Consider the following 25,610-nt stretch of genomic DNA (forward strand, 5'->3'; position numbering starts at 1 on the left):
ATTCCTACCATGGCTCTAAGGTATCTTAAAGAAAAAATATATACCCATCTGAAATCAGCGTTTTCTGGTCCAACAAAGCCAGCATTCTTCTGCGATCTGTGGTAGCAAACAGGAGCTGACATACAGCCTAATTTAGCCATTATCACAACACTAGGGGCGGCTCAAGCACTGAGTCACCTCAATAACCCGGTGCTGTTCTGCCTGATTATCTATGGCTTCCATTAAAAGTGTGTAGAAGTGGTTTCATCTTGAATTTGCTCAAAATATGTGGCCTTATTCTCAATTTCAACTAGGTCTTCAGTAGGCTCACAACCAGAAGTTCGACATTTCAAAACTTTTATTAAAATGTTTGCACATAAAAAATGCTTTCTCTCATGATAGGAAACTCTGTACAAAATGTACCAACAACTGACATCATTATAAAGGAAACTTCAAATCCATGGGACCTAATCTTGAGCACTAAGTGAAGGAGAAACAGGAGGAATAATGATTTGAGAGACGCCTTTATTGCGGCATATCAATAATCCAGCTATCAAAAGGTATTAAGTCTTTGCACGAGGGTATCAGGATCAATTGTGTCATGGTAATAATCTCATCCCCAAGGAATCCCTGGAACCGGAGAAAGGATCATGGAAATACAGGTGTAGGACACAATCTACAGCATTCTGTAGCTGACTCTCTATTTTTACGGCTGGCTCTGTTTAAGATTGTATAAGGGGTCTTCACACCCCTGATGGTTCGTATGGTTGATGGATGCCGTTCTACCTGCCGCAGAAAGAACTTCCAAAGGGTTGAAGGCTGGCTCGCCAGGAGATGTGATTTTGACACCTTCCCGTTTGCTGCAGTGTGTACATGGGCCACACACATGGGACAGATCTTACTGGATTAACACTGAACTCATGACATCTCCACAGACTACAGCAGAGAGTAATGCTATCTGCAAGGCTCCCTAACAAGCCTGTTTCTTTCATGCACCCTCCTCACTCTCCCGGTAGGTGCTATGAGGAAAGCGTCCCCTCCTTACCTCTAGGGATTCCTCTGCCCCCCAGAGAAAGGAGCTCCCCTTTCTCTCTCCCCATTCCCAACTGCTTGGCTTCCCAGGGAAGCCCCAACTACTCAGCTCACCCCCGGAATGCGAATCCTAGGAGACCTCCTGAATGACTTCAAAGGGCGAGTTGTCTAGGCTGGAGGCTCAGGCCCCCCACTCGCCCCTGGCGTCTCCAGAGGCGGTCTCCCCGCGTGGCCCCCTGGCTGGCCCCTCGAACTCACCAAGAGGAGGTTGTGCGCCACCAGGTACCCAAGCCGCGGGCTGCCCCGGACGCCAGGGGCCAGGCGCCCGGTGGCATAGCCGTGCCAGGCCACCACGTAGGGGTTGTCGATGGTGATCCAGTACTTGACCTGGCCGCCGAAGTGGCGGAAGCAGAGCTCGGCGTAATCCCTGAAGTGGTCGGCCAGGGCGCGGTTGGCCCAGCCGCCGTAAGCGTCCTGCAGGCGCTGGGGCAGGTCCCAGTGGTACAGGGTGACCACGGGCTGCACGCCCAGCTCCCGCAGCCGCTCTAGCAGGCGCCGATAGTAGCGCAGCCCCTCGCGGTTGGGGGCGCCCGCGCTGCCATTGGGGAGCACCCGCGCCCACGAGATGGAGAATCGGTAGTGGGTGACCCCGAGCTCGCGCAGCCCCTCTGTGTCACGGAAGACGTTGTTGTAGCCGTCGCTGGCCACGTCCCCGGTAGCGGGCAGGGACGGAGGCCGGGCGTCCGACGGCAGGCCGGCTACCGGGGGGTCTCCCGGGGGCGCCGGGGGGTGGTGGGTGAACGTGTCCCAGATGGATGCGCCCTTGCCGTGCTGTCGCCAGCCGCCCTCCGTCTGGTAGGCGGCGCTGCCCACGGCCCAGCGGAAGCCGTCGGGGAAGGTGTCGTGGAGGAGGCCGGCAGCCTCGGGGGCGGGGGGCTGCGCGAAGCGGGCCCAGGTCTGCGCCCCGTCGCCCGGGTCGGCGTACAGGCGGCGGCCGCCCAGGGCCAGCAGCAGCAGCAGCAGCGGCAGCAACGGTGGCGGCGGCGGCCGCAGGCGGCGCGGTGGGACGCGGGCGGGCATGCTGCGAGGGAGCCGGGCGCTGGGGCGCCGCGCCGCACCCCCTTTATGCCCGCGCCCCGCCGCGCCGCCCGCCCCCGCCGGCGCGCCCACCCCCGCTTCCCCCCGGGCCCCGCTGGCAATAATTACCTGCGAGGCGGCGCCTCCCCCCGCCCTGCAGTGGGGCTGGGCGGGGGCGCAGAGGGCGAGCGAGTGCCGGGGAGGGGGCGCGGCAAGCCCGCAAGGTGCAGCGGGAGCCATTCTCGGACGTCGGAGAAGAGGCACCTGTTCCTCGCTGCTCCCCGGAGGCGCGGCGGCTGTCTCGGACCCAAGTTCTCTCCGCGCTGCCTTCTCGTTCCCCTCTGCACGCACCCCTGGGAGAAGCCATCGAGCCGCTGTTCCTCGAGGAGGGAAGGCGGCCCACCAAGTTTCCCCGAGTTTGCGCAGGTTCTTTGAGGGCTCTCTCGGAGTCCGCCAGCGGAGAAGCACCTGCTTTCTCCTTGCTCCCACTGGGAGGCCGAGAACAGTTTCAGACTGACATTGCTAGAACCGATTAGGAATTGGCTGAAATCTTATGGCGAGGGCAAGGTAGGGAAAGCCAGGTGGGAAATTTGAATGCTGTGAGAGAACGACTCGTGGCCGACTTTCCCTTAGAGTTTTTAGGTAAGATGCTCTCCTGGAGAGCTGCCCCAGTAGCGCAGGGATGGATGGTCCCTCCCCAGGCCCCAGTCTAGAAACCCCTCAGGGAAGACAAAGGAGATGCTTGGGTCACCTTGACACTTTGCTTTACTGTCCCTCATACAGTTACCTTTTAACCATTTCAAGCCAGTACTTGTTATTAATATTAAGTTAGATCCCGCAGAATTACTTGGAAGAATAATTCTTCCCAGAGGATGGAAGGTGGCGCCCAGAGGAAGGGGAAAGTGGCCTGTTCGTGTCATGACAGTTCTGATCGTTCTTATTAAAAGGAAAAAAAAAAAAAAAAAAACTAAAGAAACAAAAAACAAAGTACCAAGGTTTCGACTCTGAATAACTGTTGTTCACCTTTTTTTTTTTTTTTATCCTTTTGCATCTGTTTTATGAATAATCACGTGGTAGCTTTCAGCTCTGAACTTAGCAAGCAACTTCTCTGTGGCAAGTTGTGCCCGCAGCTGTGCTGGAGGCGGACGTCCCTGGGTCCCACGAATGCCACTTGAGCCTAGAAGTGAAAGGGCTGGAGGGATTTAGCCAAGCAACCACTCCCACTCACTACAACAAAAGGTTTTTCCAGTTTCCAGGGAGCCTTTTGAGAAGCTGTGGAGGCAAGATCTCCATTTGAAGGTGTATGTAGACGGTCTATGAGTAACTGATGTACATCTTGGGGCAGGGGGCGTAGGCAGCCTGGACCTCATCTTTGTAATCCTGGGTGGAACAGCCTTTTCCCCAAGCCTTAAGAATCTCATCTTTAAAATACAGGTCTGGGTGCGTCTGGGTGGCTCAGTCCTTAGGTGTCTGCCTTTGGCTCTGGTCATGATCCCAGGGTCCTGGGATAGAGCACAACATGGGGCTCCCTGTTTAGCAGGAAGCCTCCTTCTCCCTCTCCCACTACCCCTGCTTGTGTTCCCCCTTTCGCTTTCTCTAAAAAGAAAAAAAATACATATATAAAATAAAAAATAAAAGCAAAATGCACATCTGTCCTGTCTCCTTAGAGGGCTGTGAAATGCAAATGTGAAAATGTATACACAGATGACTCAGTCATGGAAAACACAGACAAACATAAGATCCTGCTAATATCCTTCCCTCCCTCTCCAGTCCTCACTCTGGGCACATCTGCACCTGTGCTCAATGACTAAGATCTTCACTGAGGTACATCCATTCTTGTCAAATGATCATCCTTGTACTGTTTCTTACAAATGTAAAAGCAAGAAAGTTGTAAGTGTTGTCGACGCAGATGCTTTTATTAATTTCCTTTAAAAGTAAGCACAACAAATTTATTCCAGTGGCTTATTAAATGGTCCCAACTCCAGCTAGCATATATCATCATGATTAGTAAGATTAAGCCATCAGACTGGCACAAGACCTATCATGAGCATTTACATTTTTAATAAATGTGAAATAACAAACAGTGACACCTCAATAATTAAAAATATTATGCCACATAATGACACAGGCACATTCACTTCCAGTTAAATGAAAAAGCTATGTCTGCATGTGGGATCACATTTCCCTTCTGTAGCCCACGACCAGAGCATTTGCTGCATTGTAGCTTGTTAAGTTTCAATTAGAAATGCTTCATGGGGCTCATGGAAAATAGCTTAGACTTAAGCGTTGGCTTATTGATGTATGGTCTGTTTGCTCAGGGCAGATTATATCTACTGCAACTTTTATTTAACCAACAGTTAAAAAAATGAGAGAGGGTTTTTATTTTTATCTTGTTTTGTTTTGTTTTTTGCAGTGGTAACTAAAAAGAAAAGACTTACTTGATTAAATGCTCACATTTGAAGTTCATCTCTCCTAAGGTGGACATCAGAACTTTGGCATTTGCAGAGATATTCCCAGATGATAGTTTATCAAAGAAGAAGATTCATGATAAAGTTCTGGAACTTGCTGTTTTTTCAAGATTCTGCTCGTGGTTATTAAATTCTGGTTTCCTGAACTGTGAATATGTGCAGGTGCTCCTCCTCATTTGTTCAGTTTTATTTTGGTTCTCGTGTCTCACAACCACCTTCAAATTCTAAAATGTGGGTTTTGTTCAATGCTTTGTTCTCTGGCAAATAAGAGATTAATTCCTCGCTGTGTTTTGAATGTGAAGGTGGAGTTATTGATGCATGAAAGGAAGAGGAATTTTAAAATTTACTTACTGACTTCTATCATGGTGATGATTTTCAACAACCTAGATAAAGGTGGTCTTCAAGCTACCCATCATCATCCACATTCCTTCTTCAGTACCTCCTCATCAGAGCTTCTCCTGTGGGCTTGGGGGACCACCAGAGCCCTCCCTGGCCAAGGGAACAGAAGGAAGTCCATTGACTGACAGGGACCCAAACACAACACCAACCTCACAAGCTCTCAGCTCACCAGCTGTGACATTCAGCCTCTATGGGGAGGTACTAATAGCCTCAGCAACAACCTCTCGGAGCAGCACCCATGGGCAAAGCAACTGTGAGGAGCTTAAGACTTCACATCACAGGGGATACTGCCTGCCTTCAAAGGCAACACTGGACTGGAGAAAAAAGGTAAAGAATGTTGATAACAAATACATTGTTGAGCATTCACAAATGACCCACATGATGGATGTTACAGGAATTCAGAGGAGAGAGAAGTTAACCTATTTTGAGTTGGAAGGAAAAGTTTCACAAAGAAATGGGACAATACCTGGGGTTTAAAGAGTAAAATTGGCAAGGAGGTCTGGAGGCAAAGATAATAGAGAAGCAAAACCTGGAAGAAAAAAGTGTTCACCATATATTTGTATTAAAACACCTACTTATGCAGGGCAATAGTGGACTGGAAAGGCAGTTATGGATTGGAGATTTGGGCCAGAAATTTTGATGCCAGGGGATGGAGGATAAAATGAGGGTATTCAAAAAGAGACAACTAAAAGCCAAGGCTGGGGTGCTGGTATGGGTCTCCATCTGGGGGGATCGGGGTGGAGTAAGAAAGGGGATAAAAAGGAAACAAGACCCACAGGGGAGTGCCTCAAGTCACAGGATCATGAGTTTTTCAAGCTAAGGAAAGGACTTCAAAAAGGAGAGGTGATCAAACTTGTTGAGAAAGGACAACCAATCTAGAAATTAGATCATTTGCTGACTTTGAAGACACGTTTTTATTTAAGTTGTAAAGAGAGCTCGAGCCAGGTTTTGGTGTGAGACATCAGTGGAAGTGTGTGGGACCTGAGGAGAAGGAGGCCCTCAGTACAGACTCATCTGAGACGTTGGCCGGGGGAAGGAATGAGAGAAGATGGTCACCTGAGGGGTTTGCACGGTAGAGAGAATTTTTCAAGGTGAGGAATTCTGCACTCTGCACCTGTTTGTGCACAGAGGAGGAAAGGTCAAGGACATGAGAATTGGGAGTCCAGAGTTCATCTTTTTGAGGAAGCAAAATACTGTACAGCAGCACCTGTGATCTCAAGTAGATGGCTGGAGACTTTTGAGGTCCCCGCATATTAAACAAGGAGACAGTAAAAAGACCACAAAACTCCTAGGAGTGTGTAGCTGGAATGCTGAAATGATGGAGAAGACACTATGAGCAAATGCCTCACAGAAATGGACTAAAAGCTACTAAGGAAGCAACAAAGGGAACTCCAGGAAGGCTTCAAAACATCAGGAAGTGGGCTCCTGGGCAGCTACTGCTCTCCTGAGCCCTATGGAGCTAACATGGGTGATGGAGGCACTAGCCTGGGCTCTGGCTGCTTCTGCAGACCGTGGGAAGTGCGCATGCCTGGATGACCCCATCTCTTCTGAGCAGAGCAGGGAGCCTGAGGGCTTGGAACCTGCACCCCTCCCCCTCCCTACCCCGTCCTTCTAAGTGACACCGCTGCCTCCATAGTCTGGAACTCATAATACCCCAATTATACCCCAATAAACATGTCCTGATACAAGGTCATGTCTAGAGACAGGGAGAGTGGTACCAGGGGCCCAAGGCATTGAGTTGCTGCAATCAAGATGTCTCTACTCCCTTTCTCAAAACTACCATCAGTATGAGAATGAGACATATCTATTTGTAATGAAATTGAGAGAGGTTAGTATATGGGAAGGAAATGAAGATAAAGGACTGGTACGTGAATTCGCTGAGAGAGATATGTATGAGAAGTGAAATGATTTACCTGGCACCGCTCCAGAACGGTTCAAAGTCTGAGACACTGTGGAAGAAATAGGCAGTTGGGGGCCTGAAAACAAGAATGATGAGATCCCAGTTTTCTGGTCTTAGCACAGTCTGGCATTACCCACTCCCTAGCTCCACGGGGAACTTATTCTCTTTGAAGAAATGGATCCAAAGAAGCTACAGCCTTGGGGACAGCACATATGAAAAAGAGCATGGGTGAGGTGTTAGGAGAGTAGATCAGATTCTGCAGAGCAAGAGTGGGACCCCCAGCCTTCCCCAGGCTAGCTGCAGGACTCCAGCAGAGCTTCTGACAAAAAAGCTCCATCTGCCACGAGTCTTGCCTATGCACATAAAGCTTCCAGACAGCTTTTTGGTGACTCATCCTTGGATATAAAAGAACAGCCAAGAAACACCAGCTATATGAAGGAAAACTCCCCATGCAACAGTTCAAAACTGTCGTTAATATTTTCAAGTAAGAGAAGGTAGTACATCTACGGTGCAAGTACAGGATAAGAATAAAAATAGGAAAAACAGCGATCCAAAACAGAACTCATGGAAATTAAGAATACCGTACCAAATAAAGATAACATTTTTTTGAATTTGGTAAAAGTATTGGAAAATAAGAAAATACCTTAAAAACTATACAAAAAATAAAGCATTCAAAAACAGGAAATAAAGATTCAGAAAAATTTAGATCAAACATCCAACTTGAAGGAGTTCAAAACAGAGAACAAACAGGAAATTCAGAATTGAAGTTCATGAGGTTCCAGGGAAATGGGTCTAAGCTGCCCAGTTTTAATAAAAGACCCAAAGTAAGGCACATCATTGTGGAATTTCAGAATACCAGAGATAAAGATAAATTCCTAAAGCTTCAGCATTTAAACAAAAGCAAACAAAACAAAACAAAAAAAAAAAAAACACAAGATCCGAAGTGGCACTGGACTTCTCAAGGGTAACATGGAAAATCAGAGAACAATGACACCGTGCTTTCCATTTCCTAAAGGAAAATTATTTTCAAGCTAGAATCCTGTGTCCCACCAAACCAGTAATCAAGTGTGATAGTAAAGTAGGCGTTTTCAGATATCAAGGATGTTTTAAAAGGTGCTTTCAAATGCATCTTTTTTCTGAAGCTATAAAAATATGTACTCTGCTAATATGAGAAAGTAAACCAAAAAAAGAGAGAAAATATGAGTTGCATGAACAGAGGGTAGAAGGCAGATGAAACATGAAGGGAATTTATAGGATTATAGCAAAAGGAAGCCTCAAGATGTAGCCAATTAGAGTCTAAGCATTCTAGGCAGAAACAGAACAGAGGGCTTTAAGAGGATGTCTTCAGGAAATAAACAAACACACAAAAGGAACAGATAGATATCTGATAAACTTCGTCGAGAGATTTTACAGGGTTTTAGGAGTGAAGGAGAAAACTTAGCCAGAAATTCAAAGTAATGGATTTCGAGTTTCCGGTCTGATGTGCAAGCAGCTCAGAAGTCATCATTCCCATCCTCACATCAAGAAAAAAAAACTTGAATAAACTGAAAAGCAACAACTCTTCTTAGATGCATCAAAGACATGAGGTCACAGGGCAAACTGTCGCCCCCAAAACTGGAAAGACAGATGGGGTAATGTAATCACAGCTTACCAGAAACAGACACTCACAGCTGGAGCCACTCGGTAGGAAAACTTTAAGCTGTAATTGATAGATAGCTAGAGATCCAGTGTGAGCAAGTTTGGGAGTTAAAACCTCTGAGGGGGGCCCCATTTTTCTGTGACATTTACCTCCATGTACTCTGCCAGAGTGTCTCTGTTAAGATGGGAGAAGAAGCCTCTTATGCTTCTGGCAGAAGGAGGGAAAGTAACTACTCTGATATCACTCGTACCTCTCCGTTCTCCTTAACAGGACCTGGTCTCAAAGGAAACTGCTGTACCAGAGCTAACCAACTGGGATATGCCCAATGCCTAGCCTTCCTGGGGGACAGGAAATACCCAACTCCAGCTCCCACTATTCTTCATCCTGGAGGAAAAGAGATCTCCAAGTCAGGACCAGTAATAGACTGAGCCCCACTCGTGGGACTACAGAATGATTCCCCTTCCCCCACATCTTAACTGCTACATCAAAGGACTCCTATATAATTACTGGGGATCATAACCAACAGAACTGTAAGCCTCAGACTCGATTTAAGATGTGTATAGAAAAATCCAAAGATGATAAGAAAGAAAAAAAAACAAGGACACTGGAAGGAATATCAGTTTCTGATAACCACAGTAAACACAGACTAACTCCTAACCAGATAAACATAAAACCTCCCAATAAAACCTCTCAGGTCCTTTGACTATATATATTATGTCCAGACTTCAACAAAAAACTACAAAACTGCATGTTAAAAGGCAAAAACAAACACAGTCTAAAAAGACAAAGCAAGCATCAGGACTAGACTCAAAGAGAGAAAAAAAATGAGGTAATCCCTTCCTCAGAAAAACTAAAAAGTTATATGATAAAGGAAATGTTTCATATAGTATACTACCTCAGCTGTGAATTAATTTTACTCGTTTACACTTTATATGAATATAATAGAGAAGTATGATTATAACTGTATTGGGCAATTGTATGAATGTTCAAGAGCAAGTGGCACAGGGCTCCTGGGTGGCTCAGTCGGTTAAGTGTTCTACTCTTGACTTCAGCTTGGGTCATAATGTCGGGGTTGTGAAATTGAGCCTCGTGCTGGGATCACATGCTGGGCACGAAGCCTGCTTAAGATTCTCTCTCCCTCTGCCCTTCCCACACCTAAAAAAATATGATTAATTTTTAAAAAGGGGGAGAAAGTGGTACATACACATTATTTTTAAACATGGAGGTGAAATAACCAAGGGGGGGGAAAAACAGCCAAAAGAGTTGAAAGGGGCAAACTTACGGGATTGGTGATTTTTTCAATAAAACCTTTCAACATCATATCATTTTAATTTGTATGCAATTTGAAGTATCCTGTCAACAAATTTTGGTCCAAAGTGAGGAAGGATTATATCTTTTTATTTTTTATTTTTTTATTTTTTTTTTTTTTGAGTAAAGCAATAGAAGTTTATTAAGTGAAGATACAGGAAAAACTCTCAAGAATGAGAGGGGTCCTGACAGGGTTGCCAATGAGGGTCTTTTATAGAAAGTCTTTATAGAAAGTTAACCAAAGAACTTAAATCCTTTCAACGTTTCTATTGATAACACCTTCAATGGCTTACTTCCTTTTTAGGGTCTGGTTATTCTTTGTTGGTCACAGATGATTATCATAAAAGACAACCCCCTGCCTCACCCCCTAGCCGCCCCGCCCAACCCTGACAGGACCCACCCCACCCCCTAGGACAGGGTGGTCCAATTTGTCCCCTTATCTCTGGTTTCCCCACACCTCCACATTTTTGGGATTTCTGTGAGCCTGATCACCATGCCCCCATCCACCTCTCCCTAACTAGCCCCACTCATTCCTCCCCCTGGAATAATAATCCTAACTGCCCTTAGGGAATGAGGCAATAACCGCTCTGGCTGCTGCCTGCTGAAAGAGTGGAAAGGGTGAAATTAGGGGATTGGTGATTTTTCAGGAAAACCTTTCAACATTATCTGTCATTTTAATTTGTATGCAAATTAAAGGAAGTATCATGTCAATAAATTTTGGTCCAAAGTGAAGAGGACTATCTATATCTTCTTGAGAGAAGAAAGGAAGAAAGGAAGAAAGGTGGGTGATGCTATAAGAGAGATTTGGAGGCAGAGATGAAGGTGTAGATGTACATTTTGAGGTGAGAGGCTGATGGGGGGCAGTCAGGGGAATGACTTGAAGCTAAAAACTAACGGTTTCTATCTTCTAGTAGAACAGAAGGCTAGTTCAGCTGCTGAGAGCCAGCAAGCTGGATGAGTGTGAAAAAGTAAAAGCCATAATAGTGAACTTTTTTTTTTAAAGATTTTATTTATTTATTTGACAGACAGAGATCACAAGTAGGCAGAGAGACAGGCAGAGAGAGGGGAGGAGGCAGGCTCCCCGCTGAGCAGAGAGCCCAATGTGGGGCTCGATCCCAGGACCCTGAGATCATGACCTGAGCCGAAGGCAGAGACTTTAACCCACTGAGCCACCCAGGTGCCCCAATAGTGAACTTCTTGAAGAGTCAACAAAAGATGACTGACTGAGACATCATTGAACAGAAGGATTAAAGCTACACAGCATGCATTTGTAAAGTAACTACCTATCCAAACCACATTTATCTCAAATACTTGATGCAGTATTTCTGATTATCTAACTGCCTGTGTTTAAATTCACAATTTTATGACCTGTATTTCACTGAGAAGAGAACACAGCTATATTTTTCATACAATACAAAACTGAGTTTGCTCCTTCTTTGCACATGTCCTGTCTCTGTTGTTGATTAGGACCAAGGGCAATGGTTCAGACCTTGGACAGTCCAATTAGCATCCCTCTGGTCCACTCAAAAGATTGCCACTCTGCCCCTGGCCATGGGCTTGAAATTGATGTCCTGAGTCATCAGGGGCATTAGTTAAAGCAGAAAATGAATTAATTAGTTGGGATTTATTACCAGCATAGAAAAATGGCACAAAATGCATTACTTTCAGTGTAACTAATAAAATTTGGCTATAGGGTCTGTCCCCTTGAGCAAGTGACAGCTGAGTTGCTTATTCATCCTTGGCCAATAGTACTGATGTTGTACCCACACTATGTTGGTGATCTCTTTCTAAACAGAGAACCTGAAAGTCTTATTTTTTCAGTAAGAGCCTCTATGTACCCTGGGCATTTTGATCTTTATAGTTTGTTTTCTGTAGTATGAATTTTGTGATCCTAGCTTGCTCCTTCCCCTCTTGTTGACCATCCTCACTGGCTAGTCCTTGGCCCTCCATCTATCTCTCTCCCAACACCTGTCTTTTGAGAGCTCATCTACTCCTTGGTTTCAGTTGTGAGGGTGAGTCACAAACTAGAATCTCTCTGCCGTGATCTGATCCCTGCCCTTCTGTACCACACCTACAGAGCCTGTCCTGTGCTTCAACTGGGAAATTTCAAGCTCCCATCTCAAAGTCACTGTGCTTAAATGGGCAAAGCACACAGAGAACTCACAGGAGAACAAATCAGATAGAGTATAAACATGAGATATATTCAATGTCAGAGAAGAAATGTTAAGTGTGCAAAAGTAATAAGGAAGAATTTTTACTAATATAAACAAAGCAATGTATTGCTAGAATAGAAATAGTGAAAAAATAGCAAAAAATACTGGAATGTACAAAACAGCTCTGGAAGGTTGGATAGATGGAGAGATACAATAACTTAACAATGATTTCACATAAGCTTAAATGGAGGGAAGGATTTTTTTTTTAAACTGGTAAAAATGGTCATTTGCTTGAAAAAATAATAATAAAATTCTATTCCAAATTCACACTATTATAACAAAATAATCCTAATGGATTAGATTTAGCAAAGTGAAAAATTATATAAAAATAATAGAAAACTGTAAGAGAATATGTTTAGAATCTTGTGAAAAAAGCCTTTTCCAGCATGAAGCAAAACCCAGACAACATAAAAGACTGACAACCTTAACTGAGTAATCACAGTCACTATTTAGAATTAGAAACAAATGACAGATCTGGAAGAAAATATTTGCAAAGAGTTAATAGCTGCCATCTGTAGAGTTTCTGTAAATAAACAAACACATACATAAATAGATAAATAAAGCAAGCAAGCAATGAACTCAGTGCAAAAATCATCAAAAAATAAGACTAGGCAGGATACTGGGGTGGCTCAGTCAGTTAAGCGTGGGACTCTTGGTTTTGGCTCATGTCATGATCTCAGGGTTGTCGGGCTCTGCTCTTGTGGGGAATCTGCTTCTCTCCTCCCTCTCCTTCTGCCCCTTTTCCCCCCTTCCCCTCTTCCCCTCCTCTCTAAAATAAGTAAATAAATAAATCTTTTTAAAAATATGAATAAGCATGTCACAAAGGAAAAAATTAAAATGTCAAATAAACATAAGCAAATAAGCACTACCAAAATAATGGAGAGCAAAAGAACATTGTTAAAAGAGAGAGAGATCATCTTTCACCTAAAAACAGAAACAAGAAATCACATTTAGGGGCGCCTGGGTGGCTCAGTGGGTTAAAGCCACTGCCTTCGGCTCAGGTCATGATCCCAGCATCCTGGGATCAAGCCCCGCATCAGGCTCTCTGCTCAGCAGGGAGCCTGCTTCCTCTCTTCTCTCTCTGCCTGCCTCTCTGCCTACTTGTGATCTGTCAAATAAATAAAATCTTTAAAAAAAAAAAAAAAAAGAAATCACATTTAGTGTTAGAGTGCAGGAAAGATGCATTCACATACTACCGATAAACATGTAGATCTCACAACTTTGGAGAAGGTTAATTTGTCATTATCTATAAAGACTACACATGCCCACACCTTACAATTCAGAAATGCCACTTCAAGGACTTTATCCTACAGCGACAGCAGCAACAAATGCATAAAGACATAAGTGAACAAATGTCATGTGGCATTGCTTGTGATAGAAGACAATAGGAAAGTCCCTAATGCCCTTCAACAGGGGAAATTTACATGAATTATGTTACAAATTTAGATTTCTTTTTTTAAATCTCCTGAAGATTTGCCAAATGCATAACTCTGGGCCACGGAATTGGAGATGGGGATTTTTTTTTCCTTTTATTTTTTACTTTATAAATACTTTCTGCCCATCCCTTACCACTGAGGATAGAAAAAAAAAAAAAAAAAAGGAAGAGAGCAAACAAAGGAAAAGGTGGGCTAAATAATGATGTAAGGATTATCTCAGTCTCGGGCAGAGTGATGCTGTATGAATGGAAAGAATCACTAATCTCCCTTCCTCTGCTTTTCAATCTATTTGTGTCCCAGAGAAAAGATAGGGAAAATAAAGAGAAATAATAACATGGAGCTCAAGTTCCTATGAAGGCAATATCAAAAAAAGAAAGAACAGAGAGTTGAGGAGTGGACAAGTGGACAGGACTGCAGAGAAAGGAAGGAAGGAAGGAAGCGAAGCCGGTGCCAGGTCTCAGCCATCATTTCCAGCCTGTATCCCCTCCTTCTTGGTGACGTGGAGCCCAGCCCTTGAAGGCAACAGGAGTGGGAGTGGTTTCCTGTTCCTGGAAGCTCAGCCTCCTTGTGCTTTGAAAAGTATCCCATTGTGTGAGTGACTTAATGTCCTTTAATAAACAAATCCCTTCTCTGCTTCAGCCAGCCAGAGTGGGTTCCCTTGTTTGCAGCTGACAGAGACCCAAGAACTAATCATGGGGCTTTCTCAGCCTGGTGCCCCAAGCTCATCAAAAACAGAATCTTAAACTTGGAAGGAAGCTTGCAAGTCATATAACCTCATCTCCCACCAGGTACAGATGGAGTCTTCTCTGACCCCTTCATGCCCCCTGCCTGAACATTTCCTATGACAGGGAAATCACCACCTGGTGAAGACTCGGCAGCATTGCTGGACACTGACCACAAAACCAAATATTACTGTTCCAGAGAACTAGCCTCATGGTACCTCTATCAGAGAGCCTTCGTCCTGTCCCCAGGAACCAAGCAGAACCTCTAGCTTAGAGCAGCGCCCCTTGTGGTTTGGAGGAAGCACACACCAGCCTGTCCTACTCATCTATGATCCTGCTACATCCGATCCACAGTGAACTTCTCAAGGACAGAGCGTGGTGCCCTCATGCCCCAAGAAGGGCTCCGTAAGTACTGGAGGAATGAATAAACAAATGAATGGCAGTTTACATCTCTCCCTGGGGGCTGCAGTGACTACAGTAGGATTGACCACTCGCACTCCTAAAACCTATTCCTCCCGGCTACGGTCACTGAAGTGCCAACACTCAGCCCAGCTACCCACAGCGGAGGCGGGAGAGGCCTGCCCAGAGCCATTCTGGAAGCATGAGCTGTGCATGGTGTTGGAGGAGACCGGGAAGGGCTGAGAGACAACATTGTGGGACAGGCCAGCAGATATTTAGAGAATCCAGAGCCCTAAAAGCAGAAGTAGGAGATGAGGTGACAGCTGTTGTCAGCTCTGAAGCTCCATGGATGGAGAGCTGACCTGAGGCTGTGTCACCAGACCAGGGGGGAGGGGCGTGCCTCCACAGCAAAGGTCCCCTGGGGACAATTAGCCACTAGAACTCCAGAGGTGAGGACAGTCAGGCCTGAACTAGAATTACATGTAGGGCAACCAGACCCAAACCAAAAATGTATTTAATATTCAAAAGGCTTAATTCACTCATTTAACAAATATTTACTGATCATCGACTGTGATAGGCAGTCATATGGTGCCCACAAAGAGGTCCATGTTCTAATTCTTGGAACCTGTGAATAGGAAAAGGATTCACAAGGCAACAGAGACTTTTTGCAGATGTCCCTGAGGATCCCAAGAGAGAGATTATCTTGGATTATCTGGGAGCTATGCCGTGAATTCTGTCCCCTCAAAATTCACACAGGGAAGCTCTACTCCATAACGTGATAGTATTTGGGGATTAAGGCCTTTGAGTGACAATTAGGTTTAGATGAGGTCATGAGGGTGGGAATCTCAGGATGGGAGGGCCAGAAACAGGATTCAAGGAAGGCGGTGAGGTGATACCAGCAGAGTGGGTTGCAATGTAGGGCCATGAGGCAGGGAAAGGGAGGAGCCTTTCGAGGAGGGAAAAGCAAAGAGACACATTTTCCCCTGAAACCTCCAGAGGGAATATAACCCGGCCAACACTTTGACTTTAGAACCGTAAGCTAATACATTTGTGTTGTTTTAAGCCACCAAGTTTTGTGCAAGATGTTATATCAGCAGTAGGAAATAAATATGCTTCCTGCGTGCCAGGTATTGTATGATGCATTTGGTATTGAGCAGCGAACAAAATAAACAAAATCCCTACCCTCGCGTCATTTACATTCCAGTGAAGACAGGAAATAAACAATATGCATATTAAGTAAACTGTTCGGTACAGAGCATGTTAGGAAGTGACAGGGGCTGTAGGGAGGTAAATGCATTTGTTACCGGGATGAGGATGAGGTTCGCTGAGGGGCAGCATTTCAGCAGAGACCCGAAGGAGGTGAGAAAGTGAGCCATGGATAAATCTGGACAAAGAATAAAGGACACAGGGAACAGCCAATGCAAAGGGCCGCAGCTCAGTGTGGGCCTGGCCCATTCAGGACCAGCAGGGAGGCCATCGGGGCAGGAACAGAGAACTTTGGCTCTTACTCTGAGTACTATGGGAAGCTGCTGGAGGATTCCAGCAGAGGAGCGACAGGAACTTAGGTGGCTTCCAAAGGATCATTTTGCCTGCTCATTTGGGAAAAGATGGGGGGTAAGGAGCCTGGGAGCAAGATGGTAACAGTAGAAGTGAAGAGAGATAGATTCTGGATCTGTTTGGAAAGTAGAGCCAAGAATTTCCCGACAGATTAGATGTGGGGTTGAGAAAGAGGAATATAGGCTAACTCCAAGTTAAATTAGGAGCATAGGGTTCGACCAGGAAGCAAACCATAGACTTGTTAAAATCCCAACTAAGAAGGTCAACATAATTCCATGACCATTCACCATGCAAATAAAGGAAGGTACAATTTTTTGGTCACTAAAGAAACTTTAATTAAAAGAGAGAATATTCTTGGCCTTAAATTGTGCAAAGTGTTAGCAAGGCTAAGAGAGACTCTTAGATGCTGTGTATATGAGTTTGGGGCCAACTAAGCTGATATAACAACAACAGTACAGGGGTTTAAACAATTTAGAAGTTAAAGTCTCACTCACATGACATTCCAGGCAGGAATAATCCAGGATGTGTGCTAGTTCTGCCAACCCCAGCCCACGTTTCCAAGATGGCCCCCATTATCACCATTTCTCAGCCATCAACAAGGGAATTGACAAGAGAATGCCCAGAGTAAATGTCTCTGAAGGAAGGAATCAGAAGTTGCACTCATCCTCTCTTCCACATCCCACATGGCAAAATAAGGTTACATGGCCATACTGAGCTGCAAAGGGAGGTAGGAAATTAATCTACAGCTAGAAAGCTGAGTGCCCGGCTATAATTTGAGGATATCTGTTACTCTTAGCAAGAGCAGGAGTGGGTGCTGGCAGGAGAGTCAGCAGGCTCTGTCACACCATTCCTGAGGGTACCACTGGTTCAGCCTCTCTGAAGAGGAACTGGGAAACACGGATTAAAATCTTAAAATGTTGAATCATAATTTCATTTCTAACAATTAACCTAAGGAAATTATCACAACATTTTACAAAGTGTTGAAGATAGGAATTTTTAATTAAATTTTAAACAATATAATGCTCTTGGAAACCGGAGAATTAGACTGTGGGGCTCACCTTGTAACTTTGGGCCTGCTTCCCTGTCTGCTTCCCTGCCCTGAATCACATGAAACTTAAAGTTTGGGACTAGACTACATCCACTTTTGAAGCTGTGGGCCTAGCGCTCAATATGTATTTGGAGAATAAAGGAATGAAAGGGAAAAAAAAAAAAAAAAGAATCATGACCATGAACCAATATTTAGCTCTAAGTATAGCTACTGATAAGAACTGAACATAGCAAAAGAACTGGAGTAGTCGGGGTGCCTGGGTGGCTCAGTGGGTTAAGCCTCTGCCTTCAGCTCAGGTCATGATCTCAGGGTCCTGGGATTGAGCCCCGCATGGGGCTCTCTGCTCGGCAGGGAGCCTGCTTCCCCCTCTCTCTCTGCCTGCCTCTCTGCCTAATTGTAATCTCTCTCTCTGTGTCAAATAAATAAAATCTTAAAAAAAAAAAAAAAAAGAACTGGAGTAGTCTAAATATCCAGCCAGAGAGGGTTGGTATAATAAATTATTCATATCGTGGACAACTATGTAGTTATTCAAAATGACATTGTGGTAGACCTGCAATGATACAGAGGTTTTCCAACATATTAAGTGTTTAAAAAGCAGGTTTTACAGGGCATCTGGGTGGCTCAGTCGGTTAAGCTTCAGACTCTTGGTTTCAGCTCAGGTCATGAGCTCAGAGTTGAGAGATCAAGCCCCAGGACAGGTTCCACATTCAGCAGGGAGTCTGCTTGAGATTTTCTCTCTCCCTCTGCCCCTCCCCCTACCTCTCTCTGAAATAAATCTTTTTTAAAAAAGCAGGCTGTGCAATTTTAGGTAAAATATGATTTACCATAGGCTTTAAAATTCTCAGACACATGTCCATACCAAAATGCATACGAAAATTCTACCTTTAATTATTTTTCCATAAAATATTCAAGGTATATCAAAAGGTATACCCAAACTGTATACCAAGATTCTACCTCTGGTAGTTTTCTTTTTATTTCCTTATATTTTGTAATATTATATATATTTTATTATATTATAATATCATATATAATTATTATATATTAATATAGTGCATTATATTAATATCTGTATATAATGTTATATTAATGTACTATATAACTATATACTATATTAATAATATATAATTTTTATAATACAAGAACACAATGACTTGTGTCTTGCTTTACAAAGTAAAAAAAGTTTTTTCTCAGAAACAAAACAATTATTTTGCTTCCAAATCTAACCTCCCTGCCATTGCCCTATTTCTTCCAGTAGTGACAGTATTGTCCCATCTCCAGGTTAATGGCCTTGGAGTCATCTCTCATTCTTCTTTTCCCTCATCTCCAATATGCAATAATCAGATAGATCGTGCTGGCTCTTTTCTCAAAATATCTCCTGTATTTGCCCTTTTCTTCCCCCTTCCTTCTTTCGACACCCTCCCCCTCCCCCTCTATAACTATTACCAAAGCCTCCGAGCTGGCTTTCTTGGCTTGAGTCTCTGCCACTCCAATCTCTGCTCCTTATTCTTCCAAAGTTTGCTTTGAAACTGCTTAGAAAGCCCTTAAGGACCTACCTGACTTAGAGGTCAGCGTCTGATCTCTTTCCCTTGGCCTTGAGGCCCTGGCTCCATCTGGCCCAATCTACTGCTCCAAGTGTGATCAGAGAAGCTCCTTCTAAGCCAGCCACACTCTGGACTCCACTAGAAGGTTCTCCTGAGCAGCCTCATGCCCCTCCCTATGCCCTGCCCTGGTCATGGACATATTTACTCCAAAATGACTCCTTTAGTCACTTCCTCAAAAGGAAGTTGAGTTTTAAAGAATGAACCCATCTCAAATCTTAACTGCAAAATGTGTACACAGGCACTTGAGCAGAGCAATGAAAAGAAAACTGACAAGGAACACTATGGGAAAGCAGAATCACGCAGGAGCCTCCTTGCTCCTCATGCCTCCTCCAGACAAGAGTTTCTCCATCCTCCCCACAACTCCTGGGGCTTTCAAAGGGAAGCCATCAGACTGCAACATCTGTGGGTCCTTCACAACTACATGAGCTCCTCCTCCTCATTCACTGAAGACCTCAGCACCAGTCCCTCTCTCTACTACTGTTTTTGTAGTATATTTGTTTTTGTAGTGTATTTCATTATGCCCACGGACTCTTTCTCCAACACTCTGGCCTCTAAATTCACTGCTCTCTGAAAATCTGGGTCTCCAACCTACTTTTTCCACAGACATCCTTATCAGACCCTAGACTTTGTCATTATCAGTAACTTTACCACCTCTCACATCTCAGTTTTAGGTGTCCTTCTCTCTAACCACACTCCACCGTCTTTCAGTCTTACTCCCATCAATACTTGCCTGGCAACAATTCTATGGCTCCACCAGTATTGGGAATCCCCTGACCCTACATGTTGCCACTGTTCTATCATCCCAACCCTGCCCACAAACTTACTTTCCTCCTCCTAGAGCTGAGATTCCCTTGTCCACCATGATAATAACACCCTTGCCTTGTTTTTCAATGCCCCTACCCTTCTCTATTCAAAGTAGTAGCCTGCAAAAAAGAAAAAAAAAGCCCAAAAAGTCCTGGTGAAATTCAACTCTCTACCTCTTCCTCTTCCACCTCCAAACAACTGGTAGAAAAGAAAAAAATACCACTAAGCAGATTATCTCAAAATTTATTCCCACAAACCACACATGGGTCTTGAGGCCAGCCCAGCCACCCTGCACATTTCCTGTGTCTTGTCTCTTCCAGTTCCTAGTTCAGAGCTTCTTCTCTTTTATCAAACTCTAACACCTCCTCACCCATTCCCACTCTCAGATGCTGACTTTGCTTCTTTGGTCGTTGAGAAGACAGAAGTGATGGGAAAATAAATTTCACAACCTTGAATGACAAATCTACTATCCCACACGCATCTGTGCTTATACTCTGTCTTCCATCTTATCCCAATGCAGAAATGCCCTGCCCCTAGCCAGGGTCAACCTTGTCTCGTCACTAGATTCTCACCCCATCACTTTCTGATAACAAGGAACTCCATTCTTGTAGTTTCCCTTCTCTCCCCTCCATCATCATTCTTCCCCTTTTGACTGAGGGATCATTTCTATCCACACACAGACATAGAAACTTGGGGTACTGTGTCCGAGTGACACCACATTCCCCTCCATGCCTCCCTAAGACCACTCTCTTAGCAGCAGTTCTCCAGCAGCATTTACTCTCCAGTTCCTTTCTTTCCATTATCTTTCTCTATTAAATTTTAAATGTTTTTAAATGTAACATTTGACTCATCAAAAAATATATAAATTATATGTGCAAGATGTAACACAGACTAATCTAATGAGTCCACAAAACTATTACCCAAACCTAGAATTGGAAGATTACTAATGACTTTGATTTATTCCTGTACTGCTTGATTTTATTCCTCTGGCAACCTTAATCTGACGCATCAGCAAACCCCATTGGACTCTATGTTCACAAATTACCCCACAACAGACTGGTGGGACTGGTGCTCACAATATAGACCACTATCACCCTCATCCCAGCTGACATTATCTATATCTGGGATCAGTGCAATCACCTTCTCTCTGTTTACAGTCTTGCTCCCTGATTCTTCAAGCAGCAGCCAGATTGATGCTTTTAAAATGTCAAGTTAATCATTTCCTGATCAGTATCCCCAAGTGGCTTTCCATTATACCCAGAGAAATTCTGAATCTTTGATGCGACTTAGAAGGCCCTGTGGGATCTAGACCCTTCCATCTCCTGCTATTCTTCCCTCATCCCATAAAGAACTCCCAACTCTGCCTTAAACAGACCAGGCATGCTTTGAGTCTGGAGGGTCATTTGTATTTGCTGATCCCCTCCTTAGAATGCTTATCCCTGTGTATCTGCGCAAGTTGTTTCCTCACTACACTCAAGTCTTCACGTAACTGCCGTCAGAAAAATTCCCCCCTGCTGACAATGCAATCTCAAGCAGCAACCCTCATCACACCACTTCTAGATTTTCTTTATGACGTGTCATACCTGACATCACAGCACATATGCATTTGTTTCTTTGCATACTGTCTATCTCCTCTTTCTAGAATATAGGTCCCATGAGAGTGGGGACCTCAAAATGCTTGTGGCTGATGTCCTGTCTTCATCTGGTGCCTGGTGTGTAATAGGCACATATATTTGTAGCATGAATGAGGTGGGAAACCAGAACAAATGTGTCAGCCTAATCAAAGATCCCTGGTCCATATATCTGAAAGTCTCACCAGATTTCTGCAAGCGGACAGACATCACTACTTATAATACAGTAGCTTTTAAGGCAGTACCTACAACATGAATATAATGATCACTGAATGGTATGAAATTATCAGGTAAAAGAAAGTCCCGATGGAATTAAGAGGATGGAATGTAATAAGGTAGAATTGCAGCAGTGTGAACCGTATACTTGATTTCGTTCTGCACCTGGGTTTTGTCTCTCTAGGACTTCAGGGTTTCTTATGAGAAGGCAGGGCAGCGATTGGAAGGGAGTTTTAAGGCACTGAGTGAACTGTTGGGCATCATCCTGGTTCTGGCCAGCGACACCAGCAGTGTTCATGCTGGGCCCAAGGGTTGGTGTGTAGCCTGGTCGGCTGCTGGGTGTCCCTGAACAGCACCTCAAACTTTAAAGCAGCTTCAGGACTCACCATGGTGGTCCACTACAGGCTTAGGTCTGAGAAGATCCTGAAGGGTGGGGAATTCTAAGACCTTTCTTTCTTTAAGTTCTGCTTAAAGGGTATAAAATGGCAGTGGTTGGTATCCAATAGCTTCTTAGATTTATTTTCCAGAACCTCCTAAAAATGAAAGATTCCTTAAGAAACTTAATGTCGTGGGGCGCCTGGGTGGCTCAGTGGGTTAAGGCCGCTGCCTTCGGCTCAGGTCATGATCCCAGCGTCCTGGGATCGAGCCCCGTATCGGGCTCTCTGCTCAGCAGGAAGCCTGCTTCCTCCCTTCTCTCTCTGCCTGCCTCTCTGCCTACTTGTGATCTGTTTGTCAAATAAATAAATAAAATCTTTAAAAAAAAAAAAAAAAGAAAGAAACTTAATGTCGTATCCCTCCTCCAAATGGAATACTGGGGCAAGTAGGCAGGGCATTGCCATGAGCAGAACCTTCCTGCCCTTTGCTTATAGCGGTTACTAGGTTACATTGTTCCTGGTCCCATTGTCAGGCATAGCCTTTCCTCACATTGTCCAAGGTCAGAGAGTAGAACCTCTTACAGCAGCTGACTTCCCACTTCAGCTGTAAAAGCCTCGCTCAGAAAGGAGCCACGATGGTTCTCCTCCTTCCATTACCTACAGCTGGGAGAACCAAGCTGGGGATAACTTTCCATACTCATCCAGCAAGGGACCCCTTACAGTGCTCTAGCCTGTCCTCAAAAATAAGAAAAAGCACAGATAACTTACCATCTGACTAAGGAAGCAATATATGCCCTTACCAAGACCTTTAGAAAATACAAGCAGGTATGGGGACACCTGCTGACTCAGTCAGTTAAGCGTCTGCCTTTGGCTCAGGTCATGATCCTAGGGTCCTGGGACTGAGTCCCACATCGGGCTCCCTGCTCAGTGGGGAGCCTGCTTCCCCCTCCGCTGCTGCTGCTCCCCTGCTTGTGGGGGCATTATCTCTCTCTCTAACAAATAAATAAATGAAATCTTTAAAAAAATACAAGCAAGTATGGATTAACATAATATGGACTGTGAGAGAGGAGAGAGGAATGAAAAGTAAGGGATGACGTAAGAATGGGATGGGTTTGTTCAGGACACTTTTCTTGTTGGAAGCCAGTCCATTGTTAAGGCAGCCCTGGCTAACTACTAGAGGTGCAAGTCATGACCTTTCCCCCAAATCAGGTTATTCTTCTGGCATCCCTATTCCATTATTGTGACCTCTATTCTAAACGTCACCCAAGTTCAAAGAGTCTTCAAAATACCATAGAACTTAACTGATGACATAAATTGGATCAATAATAAAATAATGAAATTAAACCAAAAGATAAAAGGTAGAGTTTTCTTTTCTTTTTTTGAGTTAAGATATTTATTAGTGTTTATACAAACAAACCACCCACTAATTCAAAAATAGGAGGGCTTTTCCTCAGTAAGAATACAGTCTTTAATGGGACTCTATTTGAATTAGAATTCCATACAAATAGAATATATACTTAGCACAAGAAAGCAAGGAAGGATTTTACATTACACAGAACAGGCATTCATGTGGTTCAATCATGGTGAGTTACTCTTCCAACCGAATACTTATTTTTATATTTATTGCACATATTGCAGTCAGTTCAGTATATGCCAACAATCACATAGTTTTAATATTTAGTAGCATGAAGCACACTTAACTATTTCCAAAGAGATATGTGATGTGGTCTTCATTTCAGAGGGACAGAAGTGACTGAGTTACTATCTGTTCTTTAATGTTCCAACTAACTATTTCATTGCCTCATTGAAGCCAGGGCCTTTGGTGGCTCAAATTTTGAATATTAGCCATTTTTGGTCCTTCAGTGCAGGTAACCCAGGTGCCTTCGCCCTGTCCGAGGGAGTCATGGTCTGCTCCAATGCCTGCTTATTTGCAAACATCTTCAAAATGGCTTTTCTCAGCTCTTCTTCCTCCACCATGGCAGCTAACTCTAATTTGGGAATGCCAGTTTGGTCTAGGACACGACTGCCTGCTACAGAAATGCGTGCCTCTGTGTTTGAAGAATAATACCACAGCATGGCCTGATGTTTGTCTGTCCTCCTTGATCCCAGGCTTGGGATTCAAGGTTCTTGTATATTACCGTCCCAACATGAAATCCAATAGTAGGAATAGTTAGCAACCACTAGTCCAACCTGCAACTTGCACAAAATTATAGTTTTTCCTGCTCCGCAATCCCAAAATTAAAAATCCCCATTTGCTGGGTTCCAGCCAAACCTGGAAAAAGTCCTTGAGAAAAACCACCCATAATGAACTGACCGTCGCCCTTGTTGGTGGTCAGAGACAGGCTCCGGCTTCGGCAGCGACTCCTGTTGGAGCCTCAGCCCTGCCACCTCTGCTCACCTTGGCCTTGGGCTCCGGCTCCAGCTCCAAAACGACTCCCTCAGAAGTCAGGTCCACCAGCAGCTTCCAAGTGGAACTCCCGGCGGCGGGGGGGTGGGGGGAGGTTGGGGCGATGGGCCACAGTGACTATGCATCGAGATCAGCAACCTCAGAAAAGGTAGTGTTTTAAAATAGGTTTAGAAATAAGGCTGTATAATAAGGCTAGAAATATATACCAGCTGGATTTATACACCGCTGAGAAAGACTCAGAATCATTCACTAATTTTCCCAAGACAGTGCAATCAATAGGTGATGGATCATGTTTTGAACATGAGAGCTTATGCTCTTTCCTCTTTCCCAAAGCACCTGTCATTGTTTGTGCCATCTTCATTCATTGATCACATATTATTATAAAGCACTGGAGGGTACAGAGGTGTACCTGACACGGCCAATTCATTTCCACAAACTTTATTGAGTGCTTAAAATGAGTTCTTCTTCTGTATGGAGCAGCCCTGACTTATGGCAATGGCCCAAGACCAGCTCTTATCCCCAAGGGGCTGAGGTGCAGGGATGGGTCATGGATAAGAGGAGGAGACAGAGAAACAAACAACTATCTAGTATGTTGGGTGCCCGCTCAGCGGCACAAATGAGACACTTGGGTGACGTGATTCCAAAGGTTCTTTCCAGCAATGATTATTTTATAACTCACTATTATTTTGCAACATGTATTAGCATCAGCTTTTCTGTGAAATGTTCATGCTACTATTAAATAGTATTTACCTTTTGTATGATTTAATTTTTTAGAAGGTCAAATCTTGTATCCCAAACCAGATTTGAAATTTCTTGAGATAGTCTGTTCTTACCTTTTTTGCTTCCCTAGCAAAAGTCAGAACTCAATAACTATAGATTCACTGATTATGAAACTCAATTACTTTCAAATAAACAGACATCCATGCTTTCCCCTTTACCTATTTTACCTTCCCCACATGCTAAATATTCACGATGCAGAGTATTTATGTCTGGAGAGGTTACTGGTGGGGACGGTCTTCCTTTTTCTCCTTATACTTGCTTTATAAGCTTAAGCCTTTAAAAAAAAAAAGATACTTCATAGCTTGAGGAAATTACCCTAGTAAGTGAAAAACAGCAGAATACAAAATAGTATACATAGAATATATCCCAATTTGAATAGAGAAATGGGAAGAAGAAACACATAATTTGATGTCACCAGCCCACGAACACAAATGCTATCACACAGAATTGATATGCCAAAATTTCTGTTCTTGCTCCCATCTGCACATGTAGAACATGGGACTCCCCTTTAAAAGTTCCTCCATAAGGGACCCCTTCTGGACCCACATGGGAGTGTTTGACTCTCAGATGCAGACACTAACTGGCACCAGCGCATTCTCCTGCCCCTGTGCCCAAGACAC

The 25,610-nt window shown here is 44.2% G+C and overlaps 1 protein-coding gene across 1 annotated transcript in view; it reads right to left on the bottom strand.

The window, feature by feature from the left end:
* The window catches only part of KL (klotho), a gene marked incomplete at both ends in the record, with an annotated part of 40,493 nt that extends 38,402 nt beyond the window's left edge, over positions 1-2,091 (bottom strand). The window contains one exon of the mRNA XM_080799365.1: positions 1,270-2,091. Within this exon, the coding sequence (XP_080655491.1) occupies positions 1,270-2,091 (822 nt within the window). The remainder of the gene's footprint in view (positions 1-1,269) is intronic.
* Between the last annotated feature and the right edge of the window lie 23,519 nt (positions 2,092-25,610).

Source organism: Martes martes (genome assembly GCF_963455335.1).
Source record: "Martes martes genome assembly, chromosome: 3".
Lineage (NCBI taxonomy): Eukaryota > Metazoa > Chordata > Mammalia > Carnivora > Mustelidae > Martes > Martes martes.